At 39.7% G+C, this 12,830-nt stretch overlaps 1 protein-coding gene across 1 annotated transcript in view; it reads right to left on the reverse strand.

Annotated features, from left to right (window-relative positions):
- Positions 1-3,133, reverse strand: part of ICE2 (interactor of little elongation complex ELL subunit 2) — a 67,815-nt gene extending 64,682 nt beyond the window's left edge. Inside the window, exons 1-3 of the mRNA XM_060151165.1 lie at positions 3,027-3,133; positions 2,601-2,826; positions 1,961-2,095 (exon numbers count right to left, since the gene is read on the reverse strand). Of these exons, the coding sequence (XP_060007148.1) occupies positions 1,961-2,001 (41 nt within the window). The 5' untranslated portion in view covers positions 2,002-2,095; positions 2,601-2,826; positions 3,027-3,133. The remainder of the gene's footprint in view (positions 1-1,960; positions 2,096-2,600; positions 2,827-3,026) is intronic.
- Positions 3,134-12,830: the final 9,697 nt, after the last annotated feature.

A 12,830-nucleotide genomic window follows, 5' to 3' on the forward strand; every position in this document is an offset into this window, starting at 1 on the left:
AATTCCAACAATCAGCCTTGCTTTTTCCTTTAGTACCCAACTAAATGCCAGAGATACTTGAGAGTTAAAGACAGAACAGACTGAAGTATCATAAAGGGTCTGTCAGGGGCAAGGCTCACCTCAGGCTCTGTGGCATAACATTAAGATGTTTGATTGCTGAAAGAAAATGCTTCTTAACCTATTTTTGTCTCATTCACTATTGTGCTCAGCCAAAAAACACTACAAAGACTGATTATCCAACGTTTTTTGTTAACTTGGCAAATGTGATAAATGGTGTGCCTCTACTAAAACTACTTGCAAGGTCATATATGATTTTCTATACTGTAATTAATTTACAGACTAACATACTATAGTCAATGCTTTCTGTATAGTAAGCATCCAATAAATGCTGGTTGAACGAAAGAATTTAAAAATTAAACACACTGAGAACAATTAATCTAGGGAGAACAAAAATTAGAAGGATTCTGTAGAAAAGGACCATTCCAAGGACTGTAATACTGTGCAAAGGCTCTAAACCACATTTGGTTTCACAATGTCAATGATATAGAAGAGCATCTGTTCTGCATTTGAACACATTTTTTATGGCAAGGAGCATAAATGTGCGTACCTCTTAAAACTTACAACAGAAAAATCTAGTCAAATGGCACCTTTGGCTGGCCCATTACTAAAATGGGAAATTCTCGCATATTTGCTCCATACTCATTTCTTACTGTTTTAAAGGTGTTTATCTAAAAACAATAATTAAGGTATTAATGATAAATCTAAAAAGTCTTATTTGTTATGCACCGGGGTAGTTTCTTAGTACTTGCTATTGTGCTGTATCTGTGACATCTCATTAAATTCTAAAGTTTTTGCATAACATACAAAAACAAAGTCATGGGCCTCAGGAATTGTGAGCTCCTTGGAGGAAACACTGTTTTCAATAAACAAATACTTATTGAACACATATTGATTGTATTTATTTGATAAACTTGACATGTTACACTTTGTAAATTTAAGGTGTACAGCATGTTACTTTGATAACATTTCTATATTGTAATATGATTGCCACTGAATCAATATTTATCACATTACATAATTATAGACAATATCATTGTCTATATGCATTATACTAGAGGATGTAGTGATTGAATCTTCTGAGTCAGGTACTATTTCAGTCATCTTTGTAATCTCCTGTAACTTTTGTATTCTCCTCCGCTAGCACACTCCTTCGCTAGTAGAGTAGATGCTCACTAAATGTGTGTTAAATTGATCTAAAGCAGCACACACATTAGATTTCTACATAGCCACCATATTACTTAATAAAGTTCTCTATTTGTAAAGTTCTCATACACTTCTAAAATAGTCTATGCACTTACATTATCACTTGATATAGATTCCAATATAACAAAAAGAAGCTTGCCTATTCTTAAAAAAAGGTTCTTGAACGCAGGAAAGTTCCAGCATCTCTCCTTTACTAAGATCAACAATAAATACATGATGGAGTTATACCTAGAAGCAATCTAAGTGCTGAATTGTTATCACTTTAGGAGAGGAAGTGCAGTCAAAGATAACTCAAAAGTGCCAAGCAGGTGTAGATAAGAACGGGTAGGGCTTCCCTGGTGGCGCAGTGGTTGGGAGTCCGCCTGCCGATGCAGGGGACACGGGTTCGTGCCCTGGTTCGGGAAGATCCCGCGTGCCGCGGAGCGGCTGGGCCCGTGAGCCATGGCCGCTGGGCCGGCGCGTTCGGAGCCTGTGCTCCGCAGCGGGAGAGGCCACAGCGGTGAAGGGCCCGCGTACCGAAAAAATAATAATAATTAAAAAAAAAGAACGGGGTAGATGAGAATGGGGTAAACTCTAAGCCACTGTACTTATCTTCTGTTTCCTCCAGATCTCTCCAGGCCAGACACCCTCCTTTCCTAATGCAGCCACCAGACCCACTTCAATCCTCTTTAGGAGATTACAAACAGATGTGACTCACCAGTTCAGCCTTGGTTCACCCATGGCCATCATGGAGCTCATATTCCTAGATTTCTGCTTCACTCTAGTTCACAATTCTGCTGCCTGGCAGTGTAGGCTCCTAAGGAGGCAGGATGTCTCTAGAATTTTCACTCAACTGAGGAAAAAACCAAAGGTCAAGAACAAAAGCAGGTGACTGGCTGGACCAGATACTGTTAACTCAGATGAGTCAAGAACCTGTTCCTAACAACCTCAATCGACACAGACACGTAAAATAGAAAAGGGCAGACAGACGAATATTCCCAAGGTCTTTGAGGCAGAACAGCGAAGCTAACATAGGATCAGTCCTTCTCCATTTAACTTATTCCAGGAACGTCACGAAAGAAGACCGAAACAGAATGGTGTTCTCATTGCTCACATACAAGATCCCAGAATTGGGCTGTATGTCTTGACTCAGTCCCCTGCCCCGACTCCCTTATTGTCAAAATAAATCTTGCTTCCATTTTCCCAACCATACATTATTATGGGGCAGATTCTGGCAAGCAACGAAGGACAAAAGCTATCTGGATGTCAAGAATCTTTCAAAGAGAACCTCACTTTTGGAGGAGACTGAGGGCCAGATAACTTAAGTGACATTTCACGGGATCACTTAGAGGACTCACCAGCACTAGAAATCTGGCTTGCATCTGGCCTGAACGTCAACACTGCATGTTCAGTGCTTCTCCTGCCACCCCGTGCGGATAAAGAGTTTGTGAGCAACGGACAGTCAAACGTAGGAGTCGATCTCTCAGTAGCGGGCGGGCCTCACCTGCTCCCACTTAATCCACCTCCCACGCTTCTGCCCAGTGAGGGGCTGCGGCGGGAGAGCCGATGAAGGCACAAGGAAGGCTGAAGGAAAGGGAACCAAAGGAAAAACAAGGTTCTAGAAATGCTGTAAATCGGTGAGCAAAGACAGGGGAGGGGACCGCGCCAGCACCAGGTGCGAAGGGTCCTGGCCCGGCCTAGGGGCCGCCATGTTCCCTCCTCCCGCCCCTCACAAGCGCGCCCTCCCCGCCGAGTCTCTGCAACAAAGCAGCCTTGCCGCCCACCTCGTGGTCCGCGGCGTCTCCGCCCCGAACCGCGACCTGGACCCTAGCGAAACAATCACACGCCCGTACAACCCAAGCCTCTCTGTCGCGCGCCTCGGGAAGGCCTTATTTAAAGGACATGGCCGCGCCGCCTCGGCCTTGCGTGGTGACGTCATCAGCGACGCAGCGGGCGGGGCCCGTGCGACTCGAGAGGGCCGTCCCCCGCCTCCCCCTCCTTCCCCCGCCCCCCTTCCCGCCTCCCCCTCCTTCCCCCGCCCCCTTCCCGCCTCCCCCTCCTTCCCCCGCCCCCTTCCCGCCTCCCCCTCCTTCCCCCGCCCCCTTCCCGCCTCCTCCCCGCCCCCGGTCTCCTGGTAGATTCCGCTGGAAACTGTGAGACAGGGGTTGCTGGAGTTCACCTTGAGGGCTGGGGGGCTATGTATTGTCCTAGAGAGTCCTCGACCTTGAGGAGATCATAAACTGGAAGGACAGTACAGTACAGTACTGGAAAGACCCAGACTTGGTTGTGACCTTAAGTGTCTTAACTGACTCATCAATAAAATGGAGATATCATAAGCACCTACTTAGTAGGGTTTTTTGAAAGGATTAAATGAAATAAGGGATGAAGCTGTGCTCAGCACAGTTACCTGGCACGCAGTAGCATCTCCACTCCATTCTCCTCCCATTTTAGATGTCATTTTCTACCAGCGGTCACTCTGGCTCTTACACTCACTAAGTGTAAGATTTTCACTCACTCAGGAAAGATTTATTGAGCACTTATAATTTGTGCTTGGTGCTGCGTACACATAGGACTCGGAGCCAATACTGGTTTTTCCCAGAGCTTTTGATCATTGGGAATCTAAGATATACACATTAAATAATTACAAAATAAAATACAAAGTGATGAGCTACATAAGAAAGGTATTATAGAAAAGATTGTGTGAGTTCAGGGAGGGAGAGAAATCACTAGTGAGAGAAACAGAAAGCAGCTTTGACTAGCTAAAGACATCTACTGAGCACTTATATGTCAGTTACCACTTTGGGCACTTCACACGTCAGCCCATTTGAAGAATTTGAGGTATGTGGATGATGGAAAAGGATGGTTCTAGATAGAGACCAGCACAGGGAGCTGCATAAACCTACTACATGAACAGAGTCCAGTTTGTGTGCTAGCAGGAAAACATGTTCTAAAGTTTAGAATGATTTGTGATATTGTTTAAAATTATGTTTACATAAAAATCACACATATGTGAAAAATCTCCCTTGAATACAGGGACCCTTAGGTAATTTACTTTGCCTGCATTACAAGGTCTCTGAAGAGCAGTAGAGGAAAGGGTTTGGAAAATTAGGTTGGGAATAGAACACAGAAGACCTTATAAGCCAGAGTAAGGATTTTGATTTTATTGTATAAGAAATGGGATGCTGAGGGGAGAGAGGAGCTTATAAGGAGAGGAATGACACAATCAGAGCTTCCGTGTTTTAGGAATGTTTATCTGGCAATGTATTGAATGATTTGTAGGGAAGAGGCCAGTTAGGAGACAGTGCTTGTGGATGCTTGCAAATCAACTGGTGCAGTGCCCAGCACTGTGGGGCAGCATTTCTTATTAGGTGAGCGATGCTGACTCACGTGCTAGGACAGAGACGAACATCAAGGCAGTGTATGAAGTTTAAGAATTGGGTACTATCTCGCAAAGCATGCAGTCGGAGTTGGGAGTCATGTCCTAGTCTTCAGCAACTGCTCAAGTGAAAGAGCAATACCATATGATATCTCTTACATGTGGAATCTAAAATATGACTCAAATGAACCTATCTACAAAACAGAAGACTCACAGACATAGAGAACAGACTTGTGGTTGCCAAGGGGCAGGGGGCATGGAGGAAGGATGGAGTGGGAGGTTGGGATTACCAGATGTAAACTATTATATAGAGAATGGATAAACAACAAGGTCCTATGGTATAGCACAGGGAACTATATTCAATGTCCTGTGATAAACCATGATGGAAAAGAATATTAAAAAAGAAGTGTATATATATATATATATATATCTGAAACACTTTGCTGTACAGAAGAAATTTACACAACATTGTAAATCAGCTATGCATCAATAAAATAAAAATTAAATATTTCCTTTAAAAAAAAAAACTGCTCAAGAATCGTTGAAGCACTCATGCTGCTGGGGTGCACCAGCCCATAGTAGTGTGGCATGGTAATGTCACCAGACATGGCCTGTGTTGAGATTACAGATTATCATCAGTTTGCTCTGGTCCCGTGTATCTGAGTGCCAGTGGTTACAAGAAGGAACTTTGGAGATTATGTAGTCCAACTCTCTTGTCTTCCTGATAAGGAGACTGAGGCCCACATTGTCAAGTGACTTTTCCAACATTTACGTGATCAGTGGTAAAGCTGATACTACAAATCAGGTCTCATAACCTTTACCATTAAAATGTTAAGTCTATGCATCCTTCCCTCTTTACACGCTACTTTGTAAACCAGAAGCAGCTTAATGAAAAGAACATGAATTTTTGGAGTCCGGCAGATATAGATTTGTATCTCAGTTTTCCTGCTTACTGGCAGTGTGATCCCAGACACGTTGTGTTGCCTCTTTGGGCCTCAGTTTCCTCATCTGGGTAATGGGTGAGGTAATATCTCACCTACAGGATTGTTGTGAGGATTAGAAGTAACATGTAAAAATTTCACTACAAAGAGTAAATGCTCAACAAGTAGCAGCTATTAGTATACACTTTCATGCCAAAGACAAACAAGCAAATACATTTGACCACTCACGGTGGTGGTGGCATTGTTTAACAAATGATTATAATACAGTATAAACAGGAAATGATATACGCTGCCAACTAAAGAATGTCGCTCTCCATCTGGCTCTACAAGGATTAGGTAATTAGCCACTGTAGCCGTTGACCTTTAACACACCCTGAAAGGAGTTCAGGGCAGAGATCAGGAATGAGACACTCTGTGCTCTGGGAAAACTGGCAGAGCAAGCCTTTAGAGAGTTAGGTATTTTCAGGAGAAATTTTTTATGAACCTGGATTCTTGCATCTTCCCATACTTAGAAAATCCCTAAAACCATTACCTAAGCTGTCTGTTCCTTGTGACTGGCAGCAACCTTCTACCGAGACATGTGCTTCATTGCACATACCCCACTTCGACAGAATCACATATATACTGACCTCTCCCCTTACCTCTTTGGAGCAGTTTCTCAGAGCTATCAGAGAGGCTGTGTCCTGGGCTATACTCCTCAGTAAGTCCCTAAATAAAATTGAAACTCATAGCTCTCATGTTGTTTCTATTTCAGTCGACCACACACACACACACACACACACACACACACACACACACACAATTATAGATTCTATGGGAACACAATGAGGAAGGAACTCATTCTGACAGACAATTTATAGACTACTTCAGAGAAAAAATTTAATTTATATTGGGTCTTGAAGGATGAGTAGGAGTTCACTGGGTTGAGAAGGGGCTGTGGTTTTGGGGGTGTGAAGAGCCCAGAAGTGTGAAACAGTGCTGCGTGTTGCAGGGAGGGGAACAGCTACTGTATTGCCTTGTGCGGGAAGTGGAGGCCATTGGACTGGACAGGGGAGGAGGGGCCTGAGAGGGTCTTCATACCATGCTAGAGAATTTGGAACTTTGGACTTTATTCTCTGGGTGATAGGGAAACCACTGTGTGTGTGTGCGTGTGTGTGTGCGCGTGCGCGTGTGTATGTGTGTGTGTCTGTAAAACAGCTTTATTGAGGTGTAATCTATGTGCCATAAAATTCACTCACTTAGTTATCATTCACTAATTTTTAGTACATGTACAGTTGTGCAACCATCAACACTAGCAAGTTTTAGCACATTTCCATTGCCTTGAAAAATCCCGTGTGCTCTTTTGTAGTTAATCTCTCTTCCCATCCCCAGCCCCAGGACAAACACTAAACTGCTTGTGATTCTACAGACTTGCCTTTTCTGGACATTTCATGTAAATGAAATCATACAATATATAGTCTTTTGCATCTAGATTCTTTCTCCTAGTAGATTATCCATTTTTGAGGATCATCCACGTAGTAGCAAGCATTAGCAGTTGTTTTGTTGCTGAATAGTAGAATGACATTTATGTATATGCCCCAAGTATTTTATCCCTTCAACACTTGATGGATGTTAGATGGTTTCCACTTTATATATATATATAGCTATTATGAGTAATATTGGTATGAACATTTGTATACAAGTCTTTGTGTGAACTTTGTGTTTTCATTTCCCTTGGGCAGATAGATACCTAGGAATAGAATTGTTGGGTTGTATGGTAAATTTGTGTTCAACATTTTAAGACACTGCCAAACTGTTTTCCAAAGTGATTGTTCCATTTTATTCTGTGGATGTTCAAGCAGAAAAAAGATTTGGTTTCCATTTCATCTAAACTGAGAAATAAACAAACTCCGGAGTTGAATGAGAAGCCAATCTCTTTTTGAAAGAATTGATAACAGTAGTTACTTGAGTTTATGTTTCAGTGGACCACAATTTCAAAAATAACTCTTAAAACTGTAAGCACCTGGCTAAGTGAAGTTATCAGAGTCGTTCTAGATGTGTATTTCTTTAGACCAAATCAAGACAGAGAAATGTGCAAGATCATCTATTTTTTATCAGTACCAAGTTATTTTCCTACCTCTCAGCTGACGAGCTTCCTTTGCTTGATCTGGGGTGAACTTGGCCTTGGAGAGTTTATGGCTGGTAACTACTTCACTCAGGGAATTACTTCATGAATTTACAATCATCCATAAGGCCCTTTCAAAGTGAGAATCCAGAAATAGCCCTCTAGCAAAGAGGTTTCAATCTAGTAATTGATTCAGAAACTAGTGGGGGAAATACTGTTGCCAATAGTAGTTTGTTCAAATCAGGCTTTTCAGCAATAAATGGTATTTCAAGTGGGGAGGAATTATTATTACTCCTGAAAACCAGAAAAATACTGGCTATGCTGTGTTTGGGATATACTGTGTCAGAACAGAACGGCTAAAGTATTCAAATTTTTCTACTCAGAAGATGATAATTTCTATAGTATATTTTGTTGTATTCTGTATAAGATTGTCCCTGGGCTAAAAAAAGACCCAGAAATAACTGTTCATCTGAATGCTGGTCTTCTTTTAAAATTTTTTTAAATAGAAGTATAGTTGATTTATAATGCTGTGTTAGTTTCTGGTGTAAAGCAAAGTGATTCAGTTATAAATAAATAAATATATATAGTCTTTTTCATATTATTTTCCATTGTGGTTTATTACAGATATCGAATATAGTTTCCTGTGCTATTCAGTTGAATCTTATTGTTTATGTATTTTATATACGGTAGTTTGTAATTGCTAATCCCAAACTCCTAATTTATCCCTCCCCCACCCTCTTTCCTCTTTGGTAACCATAAATTTGTCTTCTATGTCTGTGACTCTGTTTCTGTTTTGTAAGTAAGTTCATTTGTATCATATTTTAGATTCCACATATAAGTGACATCATATGGTATTTGTCTTTCTCTGACTTATTTCACTTAATATGATAATCTCTAGGTTCATCCATGTTGCTGCAAATGACATTATTTAATTCTTTTTTATGGCTGAATAGTATTCCATTAGATATATACCACATCTTCTTTATCCATTCATCTGTCAGTGGACACTTAGGTTGCTTCCACGTCTTGGCTATTGTAAATAGTGCTGCTATGAATGTTGGGATGCATGTATCTTTTTGAATTAGAGTTTCCTCCAGATATATGCCCAGGAGTGGGACTGCTGAATCACATGGCAACTCTATTTTTAGTTTTTTAAGAAACCTCCGTGGGACTTCCCTGGTGGCACAGTGGTTAAGAATCCGCCTGCCAATGCAGGGGACACGGGTTCAAGCCCTGGTCCGGGAAGATCCCACATGCTGTGGAGCAGCTAAGCCCAGGCGCCACAGCTATGGAGCCTGTGCTCTGCAGCCCACAAGCTCACAGCTACTGAGCCCACATGCCACAACTAAAGCCCGCGTGCGCCTGGAGCCTGTGCTCTGCAACAAGAGGAGCCCCCACTCTCTGCAACTAGAGAAAGCCTGCACGCAGCAACGAAGACCCAACGCAGCCAAGGTTAAAAATAAATAAATAAATAAAGTTATTAAAAAAAAAAAAAAAAAAGAAAGAAACCTCCGTACTGTTTTCCACAGTGGCTGCACCAATTTACATGCTCACCAGTGTAGGAGGGTTTCCTTTTCTCCACACCCTCTTTATGAATGCTGGTCTTTTACAGGTAGCACCTAACTATCCCACAGAGAGAAGGTAATGATAGCAGAAATAATTCCAAGTGGATAACTAAATAATTATTTATATTTGTCTTTACAATAAAGTGTGCATTTTATGGGAGGGGTAAAGAGAGAATGGTAGAGGATGGATGTGAGACTTGTTAGGAGGTGACTATCATAATTAATTGTGAGGCTAAAATTAATTTTTGTTCTCTAAGCACAGAACAATTCATAGTTGAAGCAACTTCCCCCCACAAAGAAATCATTCTGGAATTAAAAATACTGTTTGAGAAGTCTATCAAGCAGATAAACAACAAATGGATTACTGAGACATGACTATACCTTACTAGAGTCAATATTTCCCCTTCAAAGGAGAGAAAAAAATCCAGAATCAAAGTAAACACACAAACACTAGTTTGTTAGCTCCTTACATCATAGATAAATGACATTAGCAAAAAACGGGATTTTTCTCCAGCTCCCAACTGGTGGTACAGGGCCAGGATAGAGTGCCTGTTAATCTAGCAAGAGGCTTCTGCCACTCTTGGGACTCTAGGCTTGCCTTCAGAAAAGCTGGGGATCCATCAATGTGATTCATGACATTTGTTATACGCAATGACTTTTGGGATCATTTCAAATATTTATTTTATAAAGTGCAAGAGACGCTTAGGTACTATAGAATGTGGGTGGAGGAAAAGCCCAACTCAGTTGCCTTTGTTCTGACTTCTGAATATTTTATAATTTGAATGTCCTTGAGATTACTTTGGAAATAATTTATGATGAGGTTTTGCATCATTAAAATAGTGTGATATTTAGCTGATGTTAACTCTGTTAGTTTACTCTTATCTGATCTACTCAAGAGAAGGGGGTGGGGCTGGGATGGTACAATGACAGCCCAGTAAAGCCAGATTTTTAAAGTCTTTGGCATTATTCTGACATTCTATTTTAACGATTTCTAAAGCAAAAATGACAAAGTGTGGTGTGCATTCAGGATTTCTCCCCTTCTGCACTCAGGACAGGTATCACTGATCAGTCATGGCCCTCCTTTAAGAATCCTCAATTCTGCATTTCTGGCAGCTACTATCAATCAATAGACGTTAACTCACAAGTTGAAGTTTCTTTCTCTCCCTTTTCTGATCAAAGGGTAGTTTGATCCTTGTATATGTGTTTTGTCCCCTGCAAAATAGAAATGAATTATATTTTTTAAAGTACTACACTATACACCAGTGCTTCCCAAACCTTAATAAGTAAACCAATCACCTGGGGATCTTGTGAAAAATGCACATTCTGATTTAGCAGGTCTGGGGTGGTGCCTAGGATTTTGCATTTCTAACAAGGTCAAGGTCGCGGGTGATGCCAGTGCTACTGGTCTGTGGACCACACTTTGAGTAGCAAGGTTCTACTACTCCATTCTCTGGAGACAAGATGTAAGTTAGAAAACTGTACAATGCAACTCAAGAACCAAGAAAAAAGAAGAAAAACAAGGCAAGTGTTCCATTAGAAGCTGAAATTTTATTATAGGATAACAGTACATAAAGCACATCTAAAATTGATGTGTTCAATGCACTTTTAATAAAGGTAATGTAATATTAAAGGTACAGTTTCTAAGTACAATATAACAACATTCATATTAGAATGAAAATCGGAGTATTTAAAAGACAACATTAAATCTCTCTTTTTTTACAGCTTGTATGTACAAAATGAATCAAAATATTTTTTTTTAATTCAGGACTCAATAAAATAACAAACAGCTGGAAATAAGCAGACTACTGTAAGAGTGAATTGAAAAGAAAACCCAATGTAAGTGAAAAGTTGGATGATCCTCTAATAAAGATCATTAGCAAAGTTTTAGTACAATACTATTTTTAGGATTCCCATAAATGGCTTGCATTTTTAGTGTGGCAGAAAAAGTGTTTTTACATACTGTACACAAAACAGACAGCATATATTTATAGGTACAGTATTACTGTTTCCAAACTTGCATGTATATTTACAGAAGGCTGAGTTTGTTACTCACAGAGTTTTGTGAAATTTGTGTGCTTAATCCTCAAGACCTACACACAATTAGAATCAGCATTTCATGTGGTCTTTTAAAATGTGGCTTTAATACTTAGTTGTAGAAGAAAGTTTTAACCATAAGGCTTGGCATACTTTATAAATTTTCCAAAACAACCCAGGAAAAAAGTCTGAATTGGGGCATACTTTTTGTCATTTAACAATGATCAAATGCTGACATGTTCTGGCCATTGTGCAGACACAAAGAGATACAATCTCTATCCTCAGGAAGCTTAGGATACTAAATGGTGCTTTAAAAAAAAAAAAAAGGTTTCAATTCCTTTCTAAGCGAAGCAATAAGGAATGATGTGATTTGTATTAAAAGAGATTTCTCCCTAAACTGTAGCCAATTCACTTTAAAAGGTTAACTATTAGCATTAGCTCTCATTAACCACATGATTGCATTTATAATTAAGGTAACAGCAACTCTTCCACAAAAATGGAAAATGTCTAGAATTGTGGGTAAATATTCAGTGCATGGAAGCCAATAACCATGGCTTGAGGATTTATCACCTTCAATTACAAAAAGTGCAATAAACAGAAACATTTGCTCTATATTTATAAATTGCTCAAAAATCTTTGCTAAAGATCTTACAAATTCAGTAATATTACAGAACAATTCTAATCAATATTTAATAAGGTTAACTACATCCTTAGTTAGATATTTGATATACTTTGATTTTTTAACAATGCCGATAGGTCTTGGAAGAACAGGTGAAAGAGTTTAACTAAGCTCATTATTAAATGACTTTTAAAATGAAGGTCCTTCACTCAGTTCATGGAACTGGTTGAGGTCATGTTAACACGGAACACCCCTTGTCAAAGTTGCTTTATGGTCAATGTTCTGCCATGATATCGGACGTCTATATACTTCTCATGGCTCAGGTAGGAGGGGAAAGGTTTATTCTGCCATCAAGCCACCAAGGATACTTTATATAAGTGCCTATTATCTATAATAGGAGCTAATACATAACTCTGCCAGGTGCCAATAATAAGGTGCCTTAGTAAGAAAAAAAAAATATTACTCCATTAAACTAGAGTGTTTCTTTAGGACCTTGAAGGCCTGGCAAATTATTTTTCAGCTTAGGAGATATGGTATAAAGCCAAGTAGCAAACATAAAGTAAGTGCTAATACGTTTTTATATATCCATATTTACGAACAAATTCACCCTATAGATGTCAAATATCCATACTAAGGAAGTAATTTTATCCTAATTAAATACACTCTAGAATAATTTATATAATGATATTATGTATTTAAAGAGAAAAGCATGTCCCAAATCCAGCACTCTGATACAGCTGCCAGTTGGGCACAGGTAGAGATATATATATATATATATACATATATATATATATGTATATATATATACACAAATATATAGTTATACTCAGTGAAATTAACAAGACCCAAAGGTGGTATTGTCTAGGAATAAAAGGGGTTTTTTTTTTTGTTTGTTCACAAAAGTAACTTATCTAGCACCACACATCAGAAAAACACAAAAATAGCACAC

The sequence above is a fragment of the Lagenorhynchus albirostris genome, chromosome 1 (genome assembly GCF_949774975.1).
Source record: "Lagenorhynchus albirostris chromosome 1, mLagAlb1.1, whole genome shotgun sequence".
In the NCBI taxonomy this organism is placed as follows: Eukaryota; Metazoa; Chordata; class Mammalia; order Artiodactyla; family Delphinidae; genus Lagenorhynchus; species Lagenorhynchus albirostris.